Here is a 17,477-nt window from a genome sequence, read left to right on the forward strand (position 1 = left end):
ACACCTGGGAAGTGGCTGGGCATTGAAATCCCACTTTCAGGAATATACTACAGCTCTACCTCATTCATGCAAAAGGACATGTTTACCCAACCTTGTTTATAACAGAGAAGTAAGTGGAAGAGACAAACAGGAACTGGGTAACTGGACTGTGGCTCATCCCTTAGAGAAACTCCAGGGTGCTCTTCAAATAAGGAAGGTCCCCAGGACCAATGGTTAAATGATAAAAATGTGCAGGGCATTGTGTACAGGATTTTGACATTTTTCTGAAAAAAGGAAAACAAGTGTAAATGCTTTATATATGCACAGATTAGACTTTTGAAACTTCGATACTTTGGGCATGCAATAACTAAGCAGAAAATTGAGAGAAAAGGATAAACGAACATTGCGGAGCAGAAGAGATCTCTCCTGGCTTTGATATTGACTATGTGACCCTGTGCAGGTTACTTTCTCTCTGCATCCTGTGTTTTCTATGTGATCCCAGAGGTCCCCAAACTCTGATGTTGGCAAAGTGAGGCCTGTGTACCTGTGAATGAGTAGGGGGGTGCAGGCAAGGAACGGTGGGTGGGGGAGTCCTTCTCACCACCTCTTCGTAACTCCTCCAACTGCACCTGCAACCCACTCCCAAGGCCATGGGAAAGCTCCCTTGAAAGACATGCCTTAAGAGAACTCAGCTTTCATCTGGTCCCAGTTCTGAGCTCCCTCTTTCCTACCAGAATGCCTCTGGCCCACTTCAATCTTTGTTCCTGGAGGTAGTGCCCACCAATTTCTCATGAAGTCTCCACTTTTCAAGGCCTTCTTCAGCCAAGTCTTCTCTTCAGGACAATCCAAGTCTGACCCGAGGATGGCCCCCTCCCTGGCACTGCTCTGCCCCGAGGTAGGTGTCACCTATGCCTCGGAGCCATCTGGGGAGGGGCTTTGAGAAGCTGGAGTCAGCAGGAGATTCATTAATCAAAACCTGAACACATCTGCTGTTAATTAATTCCATGCCAAGGGTTAACTCCTCCCTCTCTGGCTTCCACTCCCCTTTGGTGGGAAGAGGGTCATAGTAGTGGGGGGGTCCGTACCCCTTTTTTTCCCTTGATGGGTACATGAAGGCAAGAAGGGACCATAAAGGGAAGGGACCCCAGAGGGCAGGTAGCCCCGCCATTTGGGTGCTTCGTAGGGGGCTGTGGGAAGTGTTTGCTTCTGAGACTCAGGCCTACGGACATTACTCAGAGTCCTGAGGAAATCTGATGGACAAATACCTTTATTTACAGCCACAAACAGCCCCGCCCGCCCTCCCCCCAGCCCCTTCCAGTCTTGCCTGTGCCGTTGCCCCTCCCGCCCGCCGAGGCCCCAGCCCTCCCTGTCCTCCCCCACAACGGACGGGGCAGGCCCCCACGGGAGCCCAGGAAGGGGAACTCGCGAGGGGCTTGGTGGAGGCGGGGTGGGGTGTCGCTTTTCACATTGTGCCGTCTGCTCAGCCTGGGGTGGCAGGGGAGGCGGCACCGGAGGCGGGGCCCCCACAGCCCCCTCCCCGCGGCCGCCCCTCCCCCGCCTTTCACAGTGTCGGCCGCCGCGTGGCAGGTCCCGGACCCCCGCCCGCCTCCCAGCGAGGTCACCGGCGAGGTCCCCAGCTCCCGCGGCGGAGGTGGCTCCGGGGCACCCGCTTCCCACCCGGCTGGGGCCCGAGGGGGCGGGGGGCGGGGTGAGAGGCCGGGGAGGGGCTCAGGCGTGGTGCCGGAGGCCCGGCCGGTCAGGAGGAGAAGCAGAGCCCGCAGCACTCCATGCAGATCTCCAGGCAGTCGGCGGACTCGCAGCAGGCGTCCAGGATGCCGCAGTCCAGGTCGCACGGCAGGTCGCAGTCCGCGCACTCGCCCGAGCCACAGCAGCAGCACAGGCACGAGTCGTCGGAGCTGCACGAGCCGCACGTGGCGCAGTCCAGGACGATGTTGCACAGCGTCAGGAACTCGCAGAACAGGCAGGACAGGATGCAGTGGACGCAGCAGTCTGCGGGCGGCAGGGAGAGTGAGATGGGGGCAGGGGAACCAAGTTCCTGCAACCCTCCGCAGCTCCACGGTGGGGCCTGAGAGGCGCCCCCTTCACAGGCGATGACCCCAAGTTGCAGGGAGGGCCAGAGTTTGAGCCTGGGCAGTCTGGATCCTGAGTCCCTGCTCTTAACCACCCGTGGCCATTTATTTAACAAATGGGCGGAGTGGTGACATGTTCCCAGGCAGTGTTCTAAGTGTTGGGCGTGAATTAAATTAATTGAAACTCACAACTCCCTGAGGTGGGGCTACTATTAGCCCCATTCTACAAATGAAGAAACTGAGGCACAGAGAAGTCATCCAGAAGCCTACCACGCACTGCTCATCTCAGCCTGGCAACCTGACAGCCTCCCCACTGGAATCCCGGCTCCCCACCTTTGACTACCCCTCCTGCATCTAGGCCCCACAGAGCCGCCAGAGGAACTCTTGAAGAACTTCAGTTGCTTCTATTCATCCTGGACCCAGAACCTTCTAGTGGCTTCCTCCCTAGGAGTGAAAGCCGAAGATCTCAGAGTGGCCTCCACAGCTCCCATGACCTGGTCCCTTCCCCTGCCCTGTTCCGCGGATCCTTCTGCTGAGGTCACACTGGCTATTCCTGGTCATACAGGCCCCGCTGTCCCTTCCAGGACTGCTCTCACTCTGGGAACAAGCTCAGTTCCGTCCCTCCCCTTCTTCTTTGCCTAATGTCCCCTCTGGGTGAGGCTACCGCAGGCTCTTTCATACTACAACCTGCCTGGCCCACCCCAGCACTGCGGTCTCCTTACCTGGCCTGTCTGTCCCCCCACCTGCACCCCCCGCAGGGCTTATCACCTTCCAGAGTACCACACAGCTTCCTCCTCCTACTAAAATGTAAGTTCCATCAGGGCAGCCATCTTTGTCTGGTTTGGTCACTGATCCACTACAAGTCCCTAGAACAGTGCCTGGCACATCACAGGTGTGAGTAAATAAATGGTGAGTGAAATAAATGGTGAGTGAATTAATGCCCTTGGGCACCCAGCTGATAAGCAGTAGACCTGGGAACTGAACCCAGGCAGGCCAGCCCTCTCCCAGAGGCCAGACAATGGGGCAGAGTGCCCAGTTCCCCTTACCAGGTGGGCCCCTGGCACAAGGTTCCTACTGGTCCTGTGGGAGTCTCATACTGCCCTGGAGGGTCTGACTCCCCCACCCCATTCCTGTGTGGATGGACTGGGGTCCGGATACAGCTGGAACTGCTGCAGTCTAACTGCAAACTGGATAAGGGCATTCCCTTCAAATGCAAATCTGATGAGGTCACTACCTTGTTTAAAACCTTTCAATGGCTCCCTATTGCCTCCAGATAAAGTCTAGAACCACTGCATGTTCACAAGGCACCCCCTAACCCCCAGAGCCCCTGTCTGCTTGCAGTCTTACCTCTTACTATTTCTCACCTTGAATTTTATAATTAGCCACACAAGCCATTTCTCACCTCTGTGCTAATGCTCCCCTGGCTAGCTCCTTCTACTCTTCCTTTAAGACTTAGACACCTCCAGAGCTTTCCCAGATGCCCTCCCCAGCTTTCTGGGCTACTGGGGGTGTGCCCCTGTGTGCTCATAATCCCGTGTGTAGCCTTATCACTTTATTTATCTTTTCATATGGTGATTACTTGTTTGTGGTTTTTCGTACACAGCACACAGCACAGTGCCTGGCTCATAGCAGATGCCCAGTACACTTAAATGGATGAATATCAAGACTGTGGAGCAGCATCTGCTCTGTGGGGTGGGAAGCTTTGTGAATATGTTATGTGCAAATGTGCACACTGAATCCTATTTGTAGAGGACCAGGCCAGAGACCCCCACCACGGACAGGAATCACTGAGGAGGTCTGGGGTAAAGGGCAAGTGCCACTGAACTATAGGAGCTGTCTGCCATGCTGGAATGATGTTTGGTGGGACAGGGTGGGGGTTGGCTGCTCTGGGTGGCCCTGAAGAAGTCTTTTGTGTCACAGGAACAATGACAGATGTATCGGAGTCCTCTGGTCTCCCCTCACAGTCCCTGCCCCACTCCCAGTTAAGCATCATTTTATTCTGCTAGGTCTCATCAATGGATTGTCCACTCCTTGAGGAAAATTTGTTTCCAGAAACGGGGTGCTTAAGCTGGATCAGCCCAGAGGACTCCATTCCTTGTTATAGCAACTCTGGGAGAGCAGAGATAGGAAGGGGTTGCCTTTGAAGATGCAGATAAGCCTCACTTTACCCAACAAGTGTTCTTTGCAAGGTTGTCCGATTTGAGAGTCGGCATCAGACTCCCTGGAACACTTGTTAAAAGGCAGACTCCTGAGCCCCACCCAGAGGTTCAAGTCGGGTAGGCCTGGTGTGTGGCTGAGACCGCACTTCTAACCAGGAGCCTGGTGAAGAGGCTGCTGCTGGGCCCTGTGCCCTGCCTCCAGGAACCGAGCTTTGCAGACCCCCCCAGGGAGCAGAGGGAAGGGGCGCTTACCGTCCTGTGCCTGGAGAGGGATCTGGGGCGCGGCAGACCTGGGGCCGCCCTTGCTCTTCCTGCTGCCCTGGCTGGTGAGAGATGGGTGTGCCTGCAACTTCCGGTGGGCCTTGGGGCCACCCAGGGTGCCATTCCCTGCCCGTCTGCTGCTGCCCAGCTCCGAGGGGTGGCTGGAGCCATTCACCACCAGTGGGGTGCAGCCCAAGGGGTTCCCCTGAGGCTGGCCTAGAGAGATGATGAGAAAGTATGATGGGGGAAAGGGTGGGGGCTGCAGAGACTCCCTGAGCTTTGCTCTAATCCTGCCCGCCTCATTCTAGATGCACCACAGTTCACCTAACTGCAGACAGGGAAACTGAGGCCCAAACAGCAGAACAGATTTGCCCAGAGGCACACCATGAAATAGCAGGTGAGCTGAGCCTGGCTCCTGACTTTCGACTCCCAGGCCAGTGCTCATTCCAGAAAAGACAGGGGTTCAGGGCAAAGGGATGGGGTTCAAAGCCCAGGACCCCACCTTCTTGCCCTACATGAAATCCACTCTGTTGCTCTTGGAGTCCTAGGATTTGGGCGAGAGCAGTGGTGGCCATGGGTGGAGGGACAGAGATGGTTTGGCTGGGATGGGGGAGGACAGCAGGGAAGCAGTTAACCTTCGCCTCAGCCCCTGCCAAGCCCCCAGCTGTTTTTGCCCTTGGTGTGCTGGGTGATTTATTGGAAACATCTGTTTGGAGATGCACGCGCTGGCCCAGGAATCCAGGGGCTCCTCACAGCAGCCCCTCCATCTCCTTTCTTTCTGCCTCAGCTCCTGCTCCCCATCTGGCCTCTGTGGGACAGCTGGCAGAAAGAGTTTGCTGAGGGGCCCTTAGGGTCTGGAAGAAGGGGGAGAGAAAGGAAGGCCAGTGGGGACTCTAAGGCCAGGAAGCCCTGAGCCCCTGTCCCAGGCTGAGGGACCAGCTCCCTCCAGGCCAGGCTTCTGTGTTGAACTGTGGTATGAGGAGAGATCTGGGGGGCTGTTAAAGGGGACCATGGCCTCAATGCTTCCCTTGACTGAGAGGCTGGGCTGTCTGGAAATAGTAGCAGTCACATCGCTGAACACTTACTGCATGCCAGCCACTGTTCGAAGCACTTGACACGCTGATTAGTCTCTCACTGAATCCTCTCAGCATTTGTACAGGGCAGTATCCTCCTTTTACAGATGAGGAAACTGAGGCCCAGAGAAGTACAGTAACTTGTCCAAGGTCACACAGCTAGTAAGTGTCAGAGGTGGGACCAGCCTGGATGCTAAAAGCTGAGGCTTGGAGGGCAGAGAGGCAATGAAGGGGAGAGAGGTTGGCAAGGAGGGGGACTGGGGAATAAGCTGTGACCATCAACAACAATCACTAGTCTTATAACTAGTAGCTTCCCCATTTCGAGCTGCTACTAGGTGCTAACACAGTGCTAAGAGCTTTATGTGCTTCTTTGAGCATCAAAAAGTGCTACTATTATTGGCTCCATTTCATAGATGAAAGCACTGAGGCCCAGAGAAGATAAAAGTTGCCAAAACTTCCACAACTATGAAGTGGAGGGTGGAGGGGATGGAGACTGAGAGAAAGCAGCTGAGGACAAGGTGGAGAGTCAGGGAGAGGATAGGAGACAGGGCTCTGGAGAGGCTCCGTGCTGGGGACCTTTGGCCCTGAGATGTGGCTGGTGGCTGCATCTGGGTAAACAGGGGTAAGGCCATGGGAAGTGGCCAGGCCTGAATCATCCTGCCCCAACTGCTTGGCCCCATGGGAGGTGACTGGGCTGAGTCCCTGGCCAGCCTCAGTGCCCCTTGCCCTGATGCCTAAACATGGGTACAGTGACCAGAAGGTGGGAGTGTGTGGTGAGCTGAGGGCCCTGGGAGGTTTGGGTAGACAGAGCTTGCCTGTGGCCATAGCCATGGGGGTGGCCATGGGGATGAGTCATAGAGCAAACCCTCAGGGCCCCAGACACAGTAGTGTCTGTCCAGCTCGCATCCAGGCCCCTTCCTCCACGCAACAGCACTGACCTCTTTCTCTCAATTCTGCTGGTGGGTGTGTCTGGAGGAGGCTGAGGGCAGTTTGCAAGCAGGATTTAGTAACCCTGACTTCCAGGGAGTCCAGCTTAGCCCCAGATGCTCTGGCTGAAGGCAGCTCTCTGCTCAGCCATGCCAGCTGCACAGGCTGGCATAGGGAAGAGCACTGGGCTAGGAGACCTGAGTTCTCCAGCTGTGTCCAGGGTGAGTGCTTCTCTGTACCTGTTTCCTCATCTGTAAACTGGGCTTGGCAGTAGCTATCCTGCTGCTGCACCACAGCCTGATTTGAAGAGCATGTGAGATCATTCAGGGAAAGAAAGTTGCAGAGTACAAATGTGTCTATAGATTTTGCAGATCTTATCGGTAATTATAAAACGATTCAGATTGCTGCTGAGGGTGAGGGTGGAGAATTCTCTCTCTCAGGACTTCGGAGCCAAGCCTGGGAATAGAGCTAAATTTTGCTTCTTTCTGTCCAGAGCAACTGGGGGCTTCTCTCCGTTTTTGCCCTTGATACCCTGACGGATGGGGCTGCATCAGGCTCTAGCTCTTTGCCCCTGGCCCCCAGCTCTTCTTCTGAGGTGAGGGGTACCTCTTTCCATACAGCCTCATGCTCTCTTGCCCTGAACCATATTACCTAGAGCCTTCCCAAGCTCATTTTGAAAGAATTTTATACTGATCATTTTGTATGCGGAGGTCTTGCACCTTCCCACTGCCTCCTGCTCAAGGTTCTGGCCCAGTGCTCGGCTCCCATGGGTGCCCACTGCATTTTTGTGCCCACCTGGATTGTGAAACCCTTATATGTTGCCACCCCAATCCCCCAGCCCTTCAGAACTCACATGTCACAGCTTCTGTGGGGACATTGAGGTCAGTGCTGTCCAGGGCCTGGGGGGCCCCAGGGCCATTGCCTTGGGGCATGAGGGGTGCCGCCTCCTCCAGGGAGCTCTCCTCTAGCGCTGCCTCCACAGGGTGAGTGGGTCCTGTGACTACCTCCAGCCCAGGCAGAAGAGATGGGGTCTGGGCTAGGGAAAAAGCAGATGATGGAGGTATATTTTCCAGGTGCCCTCCTATCTACCCGGCCCTGGTTCCCTTCCTGCAGCTCAGGAAGCTACACATCTTCACTCCTGGTCTCTTTATACCAGTTACCCAGCTCTTACCCGATCTGGTAACAGTGCAGACTTCCAAATAGAAAGTTCCCAAAATACAACCCACGAGTGAGCAAGGGTATGTGTATGTGTACACGTGTGTGCAAGTGTGCGTGTCAAGAAGAGGGGCCAGAAATGCACTATATGAAGGGAAGCAGGTGAGGAGGTAGAAGCACAGTGCAGGAGGGAACAGACAGTCAGTGATGGAGAGCGAGCGACAGGTATCAAGAGTGAGAAAGAATCAAAGGGACAGCAAAAGAGAGAAGCGACAAGAGACAGTGTCAGAACATGGCAGATCGGGCATGGAAGGAGAAAGCCCCAGCCAGCCAGTGACAGCCTGCCTGGGACGGAGGGAGTCAGCAATAGAGGGAAGTCAGCCATGGAGAAGAAGATGAAGACAGGGTCAGAGGCAGCGGCAACAGAGGAGGGAGTGAAAGACAGACGGGGCAAGAGGGAGGGAGACAGTGAGAAACTGGGTCAGAGACGGAGGGTGACAGCAAGAAAGAGTCAGACAAACCTAGGGGTGAGGAGCAGCATTGGGCCTGAGGCAGAGGGGCTATGGACAGGAAGGGAGACCGGCAGGCGGCCCAGGAGGCCTGGGAAGAGGTGGAAGGCAGCAACATGTAATTACAGTGACAGCTCAGCCCCTCTGTGCAGGGTGGGTGGAAGGCAGAAATGGAGCCACCTTCAAACCCACAGCTCCTGAGGCACAGGACCAGAGCCGCCTGGGCCCAGGGGAAGAAGGTTAGGGAGATGGGAGGAAGGGGAGGGCGGCAGAAAGATGCTCAGCTCCCACCCCTCGGTGACTGCATGTGGGAGGGCCTGAGGCAGGCAGCAAGGGTGGAGTCAGGGGTCATGGGGCCAAGGGCCAAGCTGGGCAATTAGAGGGTGTAGGGTGGGGCCGGTGTCTCTCTTCAGTCTTCAGGCCATGCAGTCGAATGATAGGGTCCTGAAGAGGCTGCCCCCACGCTGCCACATGCCACCTTGGGAGCGGGAGAGACATAGAAACAAGAGACTCTGAGAGACACAGAGACCAAAAGGGCACAGGGAGAGGCAAGCGACACAAGGAGACAGAGAAAGACAAAGAGAAAGGGTGGAGGAACCCGGAGACCCACCATGCACAGCACACAGAGATCAGGAGCGAGGCACTCCTGGAGGGACAGAGAGAGGGCACAAAGACTGCCTTGGAAGAGGAAACGGAGTCAATCTGAGCAGAGTGGTGTCCTCTGAACTATTTCCAGATGGGGGTAGGGGCAGCAGGGGGTACTTAGATGGGTCAGTGCAGGGGCCTTGCAGAACCATGAGGGAAGGGACAGTCCAGAGGCTCAGCTGCCACCCTCTGAGCCTCGGAGACCCCTGAGCAATCCTTGTTCCAAAGACCCAAGCCTCCCATGGCCAGAGGATGGAGGCCTTGGAGGCCCCAAAAGGGTAGCGCAGAAAGCAGCCCATTTCCCAGGGAAAGCCACAGGCCCTGCCTGGAGACAGGAGCTGGGGCAGGGCTCCTGTGGCCCCTGGAGTGTGGCAGAAGCATGTGCTGGGCACTGCTTACAGTGCCCACGGCTGCTCCAGGGTGGGTGCCCTCCAGACCCATCCACTCTCTGGGCCTGCTGACAGCCCCCTCACCACCTGGGGCAATGAGGGAGAAGTCACATGGCTTTTGGAGGCTGGCCAGAGGAGATGACGCCTGAGGAGTGCTGCTGCCTGCTGGATGGCATCTCTCCCGAGCCCGGTCTACAGCAGCTCAGACATGACTCTTGAGGGCTAAGACCGAGGTGGTATGAAGAGAGGGGGCTTAGGACTCGGGCCCTAACTCCCAGTAAGGCGGGGGTGTCAATAACATATTAGTATGTTGTTATGAAATATATCGGTGACTCTCAGCCCCAGCCTCTGGCCCCATGGGCCTCTTGCCACATCCCTGCACCTGGAGTGCTGACTATCCCATGCGGTGTCACAAAAAAGGCTGCATGAGAAACTGCAGGGTCCCAGCCCTGGTTTTTACCAGTTCCTGGCTTGGGAGGGTTACCAGGGCCTGGGTTACCCTGTGTGTAAGGGGTGGGGATCTGAATGTTCCCCCTCAGGGCTTCAGAGTAAATGAGGTGCTCAGCAGGGCCCTGGCATGTGGGGGGCCATGCGCGAACCCTCCCATCACCCACCCCCCTACCTGCCCTCCTTTTCTCTTCCTCCCCCCTCCCTTCTTTCCTTCCTTCCTCCCACCCTCCCTCCCTCCCTTCCTGTGCTGTTTGGTTTAACATTTTTTAAGCAGCTATGATGCACCTCGCAAGATGTCAAGCACTAGGGAGACCAAAACAGGAAAACAGGTCACTGCCTCAGGAGCTGTGTCGGCGGTGGGTGGGGGTGGGCACACACACTGAGGGGCAGAGTCATGGCGGGGGCATCTGTCAGAATGGGGGAAGCACAGAAGCTGGGCCCTTACCCCAGGGGTGTGCCTACAAGTCTTGCTGGAGATGGCAATGCCCACACTGGGCTGTGAAAAATCAGTCAGCAAAGAGGAGGAAAGGGACATTTGACAAGAGCAGCAGGAACCATGACCCCACAAATGAAGGGAAGCATAGCCATCTGGTGTTGTTGAGGCCAGAAAGCCTATGATGAGAGCTAGGGCACTGCGAGCCTTGTGGACACTTCTCAGTCTTTCTGCTGATGTCACTGGGGCACACAAGGGGGACACCATCAGTCCTATAGTAGAATGAATCAGGACTGAAGCTCTATTGGCCCCCGGGGTTGGAGAGGGAGGAAGGTAAGAAAAAGGGGTTAAGGGAGACTGGTCCCCATCTCTGCCCTCCACCCCCAGTGCCGCCACTCTCCGGGGAGAGTCTCCTAATAGTCACCTACAGGGCTGGCAGCTTGAATCGGTGGACACGTCCTAAGGAGGCCCTCCTGTGGGACACCTGCCTTCTAGGGTAGGGCCAGCAACAGAACTTGGAAGGAAACCAGGAGAAAAGAAAAGCCAGTCCAATCCGGCCGGCTTGGCCTGGAAGCACAGGCCGACAGGCCTCCTGGATGGGGTAGGAGGGGCAGGGGGAACCCAGCAGATGCCCGAGGGAGAGACACTGAGGGCCCAAGAGGGAACTGTGCTGGGTGTCCAGAGATTTGGACGCAGAGTGAGAAGGAATGAGGCAAGAAGACCTTCTCTCTGAGGGAGAAACTGCCCAGAGGGCTCTGATGACAAGATGCTGGACCAAGAAACTGCTCCAACTAGGAGCACACGGAGCAGAAAGGCCAGACAAGAGGAAGAGCCCAAGAGCTCAACCATCAAGAGACTAAAAGAGACCAGTTTTCTTTCTTGTGGCCATAAGCCCTCTTTCTCTGGCTATTTGGCCAGAGAAGGAATATCTCTGAGGAGAAACTCCTGGGGGATGTTCAAGAGGGTAGAAATGTGGGCTGGAGGGAAGGGGTGGCCAGCAAAGACCAAGTGCCACTGTGTGGACATGTAAGTCCTGTTCTGCCTACAGGTGCCTGCAAGGCGGGCAGTGGGTGGGGCTGGAGTCTCTGGTTGGTGCCCATCCTTCATGAAACTGCCATCTGCTCACTTAGCTGCATACCTGCTCCAGCTGCCCAGAGGGCCACCTTCCTCTAATGGGCACAGGGGACCAACCATATGTGCTGGTGGTGTCTCTGAGCAGAAGCCTCAGCCCCACACCTCTCTCAAGGGTTCCCGTCTACCAGGCAGACATACAAAAAGGCAACATCCCCTTTGCCTTGACTTACTTTGATCCTTAACACAGGATAAAGTTCTGGTCAATGGCCTGAGTTCTGGAAAGACAGCTCCGGAAAGGAGTGGACTAGTCATGATTAAATCCATAAACCCAAGAGAGAAGGCTGAGAATTGCAACCTCAGTGGGACCCTGTGGGCTCCCTCTGCCCGCTGTCCACCAAACCGAGGGATGCTCTGGACCGAGAAGGAGTGGGGGCAGGGATGGTCTCGCTGGTGGGATGGGTTCTCTCAAGCCTGGAAATGACCCACGGGGCCCTTGTTCCAGAGCTCCAAGGGCTGGACCCTCAAGTCCAGCCCTCTCCATTATCTCTGTGGACAGTGGAGCTGGGCTTCTCCCTGGGAGCCCTGAGCACCTCTGGAAAGAGAGAGCCAGGATCTGGTCTGTTGGGAGAGTAGTGACTGGAACACCACCCTCCATTCTCTCCTGGGCCTGGAATTCAAGACTTTGGTCTACATCTTTCACCTATCAAAGGAAAAGGATCCTGTCCAGGCTGATTGAGCTCTCCATGGCCCAGGCCACCTCTGGACCTTCTGACCAATCTACCCATGTTTACAGTACTCCTCTTGACCAGAAGGGCTTACCCCTCCCACTCCCCAAATCCACCCCTTACCAGATCTGACCTAGCTCCAGCTTCTTCCAGAAGGCATTCCCTGAGTACTGGCCCCTCCCAAGGGCCCACTTACTGAGAACTTAGCACCCAGCATCCCCTGTTGTTAATTATAGCTTGATATTGAACTCCTGGCTCCTCAACCAGACTGCACCCTCCCCAGCCCACTTCCTCAGGGCGCTGTCAGTATTCATCTCTGCACTCCCATTGGGCACTCAGCACATGTTTGTTGGTGAGGCTTGAGCTCTGGAGTCTGGGGAAAGGAGAGAATGAGGAGGCGAGAATTAGGGGTGGCACCTGGCTCCAAGCCCCAAGGTGAAAACTGCTCTTGCTTGTTACAGACTTGGGACGGACTGGTCACAGTCTGAGGCCACCAGGCTGTGGACTGGAGAGGGCCTAAGCTGGCTGATTAGGCTGGGTTGGGCTGGTTTTATTTTAGGTCTGAAGGCTCCAATTCCCTAGGAAATTCAATTTAGAACTGAGAGCTGGAATGTGACGCCCCAGTGCTGGACAGAAATCTGTAGGTGAGGGGGCCAAGCTCTGGGTGCTCTCAGAGGCGTGGGAGAGGGGAAGGGGCCGCTGAGGGGGCCAAGAGTGTGGGGGCCTGGCCACCTGCCCCGCCAGACCTGCCCTGGTCTCCTTACTCCCCGTCTGCATCTGTGGTGGTTGAAGGAGGGCCTGACTTGCTCCCTGGCTGTCCTGCCAGCAGGGCCCCTGGGGAAGGGAGTGTGGCACTGCTGCACTGCTGTTCTGTCAGGGCTCAGCGGGGAACGTGGGGGATTCTGGTCTCAGATTCAGGCGTCTGTGGGGTTTTGGCTGGTCTCCTGCGGTTTGGGCTTCCTGGGCAGCAGGCTCATTCTCCCAAGGCAGCAGAACTAGGCCTCTCTGTGTTATGAAAGCCACATTGTCTGGCCCAGCCCAGGCTGGGGAGGGGGCTCACTGGGGTGCTGGGGGCCTCAAGTTACAGCCTAGGGCTTAACCCTCCCAATGGCCTGCTTCAGCTCCCTCTTCTCCCTTCTGTGGCTCAGAATGGCTCATACAGGGGAGAGGATTTTGGAAGGAGAGAGCAGAGAAAATGGATAAATGGAGAAGTCAGTGGGGACAGCAGGAGGATGAGCAAGAAGCAGGAGGCCAAGAAAGAGGAGGGCTGAGAGAGGCTGAGAGGGAAAGAGAAGGGTCCCAGATACAGAGAAAGATCCTTCCCAGCCTCCTGCCTCTAGCTCTTCCCAGGTTGAAAGAGCCTAGTTCTTGCAGGATTTTATTCCCCTGAAGTCCCTGCTCCAGGGGCCCCCACAGAAAGGAGGGAACCCAAGGGTTAGCAGGGATGCACAGCACACACATTAGTCTCATCTATGAGAGGACCCCTGGCCAGACATCTCCCTCTTGTTGTCACTCTGTTGTAGGAGACCCCACCCTCCAACCCTGGGTGTCCAGAGTGCCAGCATCCACACCAGGTAGACTTGAGGAGCTGAGATACACCTCTCCTAATAGGCCAACAAGACCCTATGGGCAGATGGGGAGACTGAGGCCAGATAGGGGAAGGAAGTTGTCCAACACCATGCATAGAGTCAGTGTCAAGAGTCCAGGAGCAGATCTTCATTACTCAGAGACTCAAAGAGGGGAGAAAAGGAGAATGGGGATGGGTGAGAGGAAGGCAAAAGAATTAGGCCAACCTAGAGCTGCGTAAAGTCATGAAATCTGGGCCTAATACTCCTGCACTCCATCCCAGAGCCCCTACAGATCTTAGAAGTTCCTGACATCTCCCTGACCCTATGTTCCACTGTGAGCCTCAGCTTATGTCTGTACAGTGGGGAGAATGGACTGAGAACCGCAGCAGGCAGAGCCCCCACCTCACACCCCCAGGGAGCTGCAAATCCTCCCCAGGTTGAGACGCTCCCAGAGGAACCCCGGGGAGGTTACAGACCTGTGAGTTGGAAGGGCATTTCACTCGGGTTGTGGGAACGTGGTTGGGGTTAGAGAGTGTGAGACTGAGTGAGTGAATGAGAGTGAGAGTGAGAGTGAGAGTGAATGAGTGAGTGTGTGTGTGTGTGTGTGTGTGTGTGTGTGTGTGTGTGTGTGTCCGCGCTCGCTCGCGGTAGGGTAGGAGCAGCAAGGATTGGCCAAGCCCGGGTGGGGAGGAAAGAGAGACAAGATGGCAAGGAGGGGAGGGGCTGGGTCCTGTAGCTGCTTGCAGCCGAGGAAAGTTTTCGGGAAGCGCTGGGCTCTTGGTTGAGTTGGGGGAAGGGAAGAGAGAAAGACTCAGACACCTCAAACCCCGCCTGAGGCCCCCATAAATATTTACACATTGGGCAGAAACGGCTGGGCCACAAATCCCAGACGGACAGACAGACACTGCGGTGTGTGTCTGCTGTTGAGAGTGGGGGTAGCTGGAGCCAATTTGGCGCAGCCACCGACTCCATTCGGGCCCTGCCCCCATCACCCCAGCCTTCCACTGTCCTGGACCCGATACCCGGACCCCCACCCTACCTCCCCCACCCAAGCTGCTCTGACAGTCTTCCCACGTCTTGAGGAGGAGGTAGAATAAACACCCTCCCACTCCACCCCATGTCCAGCCGCCTACCCGACTCAGGTTCAGCCTCGCCTCCATTCCCGGTCCTACTTGGGCCGAGGTCTGCGCTGGGGGCTCCATGGGGCGCGTCACAGTGAGGGGGGCGCTGGCCGCTCACTTGGGACATCGGCCCGGGACCTGCGGAAAATAGAGCTCAGCAGGCGGGGTCGATCTTCCCCCCGCGAGTGCAGGGAGAAGGGGGCTGGGCGCGGGGTGATCCGGCCACCGACGAGCGCCTCCCCTCTCTCCAGGGCCACCACGACGAACTTACTCTTGAAAGCTGCGCGCTACCCTCTCGCCCAGCCGGGATCACCGCGCGGGGCCTGCCATGCGCGCCAGCTGAGGGCGCCCCAGCGAGGGGCCACTCGGCCCCTCTCGCCCGCCCGCGCCCCCTCCGCTCTCCCCAGCTTCTTCCTCCGGTTCCGGCGCCAGCTCGCTCGGCTCGCCCCCTCCCTTCCTCCCCCGCTCCCTGCGGCCCCCGCGCTCCTCCCCGGCCCGCCTTTCCCCTCCTCTCTCCGCAGGCCCACCCCCTCCCCGCCCCCTCCTCGCCTTCCCTGTCGCCCCTCTCACCACGTCCCTTCCCCCGCGCCGGGCTGGGCGCTGCCGGGGCCGGACACGTCTGTCCGCGGGGCGCCGCGGCCGGAGCCCCCACAGGAAGCCGGCCCCGCGCGTTTCCTCCGCGCTCTCAGAGCTGGGCCCATCTCCCCAAATCTCCACCCCACCCCCCACCCCAGGCCAGCGCCCCGAGGGGCAGCAGAGGGAGATGTCTGCGCGTTCTCCTTCGCCTGCCCTAAACTCTGCAAAAGTTTTCGGAAAATCAGGAAAACGAGGGAGAGAGAGAGAGCCAGAGAGAGAGGAAGAGAGACAGAAAGAAGCCACAGTGACCTCAGCCACTTCGAGGCAATTGTCTGTATAACTGTGGCCCTCAATCTTGTTGTCCCAAAGGTGGGAGTGATCACGTTCTTCGGACACCCTTTGCCTACCCCCTCGGTCTGCGTCCGCGGCTCACAGCTCTTGTGCCCACCCAGCCAGAAGTTGTCCCTCCGGGAAATCCGCTTGGTGACTAGCCTACTGTGTCCCATAGCAGCCCCGAGCATCTCTATTCCTCCCTCCCCCACCCCCCCGCCACAGCTATGCGTGGGAATGTGTGTCAGAAAACCACTTTGGAGGCAGAGAGAGGTTCTCCGAGTTCAGCCCTTCCTTTGGCTGCGGACCGGAATGCAAGGCCTTCCAAAGTGCGAGTGCAACGGGGAAAGGCGAGAGAAGGGGCCGCGCCGGGCGGGGCAGCCCCGCGGCACAGCTGGAGCTGTGGGCTGAGTCCCTCCTTCTTCAGGGCCGTGGGGGAAGGAAGGAGCCGCCGCCGCTCAGTCCCGGGGGTTCCAGAGCCCCCAGTGTGACCCCGGGGCCAGGGTCCCGAGAAGGGGGGGAGGGCTTGGAGCCTGCGGCCCCTGGGTGGGACGGCACGGGCGCGTGGATGAGCCTCAGGTGGGGCGGCTTGCTGCGGTGCGAGCGTCTAGGCCAGGCCGCCTGTGAGCCGTGTCTGGGCTCCCCACCACGAGGGCTGGTGAGCAATCAGGGAGGCGGCGGCGGCGCCGGGCCGGTTCTTCTAGTCCCGCGTTCCAGCCCAGGCTTGAAGCGGGGGACTGGGACGCCGGGGGCCGAGTGAGGGACTCGGAGTTTCCCCCTTGCTCTCCGCCAGCCCCGGCAGTCGCTACTTACGGCGCTCGAGGGTCCACCCGCCGCCGTCGTGGCCAGGACAGCCGTGGCCTCCGCGGTGCCCGCCGAGCTCTCACCACCGCGGCGGGGTCCCGGCGAAGAGGCCAGGAGGCTGTGGCCGGAAGAGGGGGCCCCGGGCCGGGACGAGGGGGTCCCGCTCCCGGGGCCGGGCTGCCTGCTGCGGGGGCCTGGCCTGGCGCCCCGGAGCCAGCCCGGATTCGGCTGCTGTCTGGGAGCTCTGGAGAGCGGGGCGGACTCCCCCTTCCTGGCAAGGGCTGAGTCACCGGGACGCGCCCGCGCGCTGGGGCTTGGCGCCTGCTACATTCTTACCAGCTTACCTGGGCCCCCGGGAAGGGCTCCCTGGCCTCCAAGGATGGTGTTTGAGGGGTAAAGGGGGATGGACACCGTCTCCAGGGCAGCCCCCACCGTCTTCCTCTCTGCCTGTCCTGCATAGGGCTCCTTCTCCAACCACAGACCCTAGCCCTGCACACACCCCGCCTCTTTTCAAATCATCCAGGGCCCCTCAGGCTGGCTCAGCCCAGTCCCCAGCCTTACTGTCCGAAATCTCCAGCTTGAGCTCAGAAATCCCCTGAATCTGGCCCCAGTACTAACTAATATGTCTAGTTTCTTGGAAATGTAAACTAAGTTTTAAATTTAATCCCACATGTTGGTTATACAGGTGTGTTCAGTTTGTGAAAATTAAGCAAGCTGAACACTTAATGTACATGCCCTTTTCTATATGACTGTTATACTTGAATAAAAAGTTTAAAAAAAATCAGCAGTCATTAAACTCAACACTCCAATACAGAGTACAGGTAGCATGTGATGGCCTGGCGGTGGTTCTTGGCATTGGGCTCCAGTTCAGATCCCAGCCCTACCAACCATGAGTTTCCTCGGGGAAGTCCCTTTACCTCTCTGAGCCTCAGGAGGATGAACATTTGGGACACTCACTGTGGAACCCAAGGAATCCAGGGCAAGGACTAGGGTGGAGTAAGTGAGGCACTCGCCTGGGGTGCAAAGTTTAGGATAGTGCCATGACAAATAACGTTTTCATCCATTATTTTAAAAAATCAAATCAACAGATTACAACCCTGCCAGCCAGCTGCTTATTTTTTTAAATAAAGTTTTATTGGAACCAGGGCCAGGATTAAGGTGAAGCATGAGAGATAGGATCCTGCAAGTTAAGGGTTAGATCCTGTTGGT

At 57.3% G+C, this 17,477-nt stretch overlaps 1 protein-coding gene across 3 annotated transcripts; it reads right to left on the reverse strand.

Annotated features, from left to right (window-relative positions):
* Positions 1–1,276: 1,276 nt before the first annotated feature.
* On the reverse strand, positions 1,277–16,536 carry MDFI (MyoD family inhibitor). Of its 3 annotated transcripts, none has more exons than XM_017657069.3 (5): positions 16,278–16,296; positions 14,571–14,696; positions 7,343–7,525; positions 4,481–4,705; positions 1,278–1,989 (listed from the first exon to the last, which is right to left on the reverse strand). In XM_017657069.3, the coding sequence occupies exons 2-5, from the start codon at positions 14,683–14,685 to the stop codon at positions 1,736–1,738; spliced, it is 777 nt and encodes a 258-aa protein (XP_017512558.1). In that variant the 5' UTR covers positions 14,686–14,696; positions 16,278–16,296; the 3' UTR covers positions 1,278–1,735. The 3 variants fall into 3 exon arrangements, with proteins under 3 accessions (XP_036861072.1, XP_017512558.1, XP_017512557.1); XM_017657068.3 differs by lacking the exon at positions 16,278–16,296 and adding an exon at positions 14,830–14,986; XM_037005177.2 differs by lacking the exon at positions 7,343–7,525 and having other exon boundaries at positions 1,277–1,989; positions 16,278–16,536.
* Between the last annotated feature and the right edge of the window lie 941 nt (positions 16,537–17,477).

The sequence above is a fragment of the Manis javanica genome, chromosome 16 (assembly GCF_040802235.1).
Source record: "Manis javanica isolate MJ-LG chromosome 16, MJ_LKY, whole genome shotgun sequence".
In the NCBI taxonomy this organism is placed as follows: Eukaryota; Metazoa; Chordata; class Mammalia; order Pholidota; family Manidae; genus Manis; species Manis javanica.

Coding starts and splice junctions, on each gene's coding strand:
- MDFI (XM_017657069.3), bottom strand. CDS start 14,685: ATGTCCCAAGTGAGCGGCCAGCGCCCCCCTCACTGTGACGCGCCCCAT. Junction 7,526..14,570: donor CGAGGCTGAACCTGAGTCGG/GTAGGCGGCTGG, acceptor CTTTTTCCCTAG/CCCAGACCCCATCTCTTCTG. Junction 1,990..4,480: donor CCCTCTCCAGGCACAGGACG/GTAAGCGCCCCT, acceptor TGCCGCCCGCAG/ACTGCTGCGTCCACTGCATC.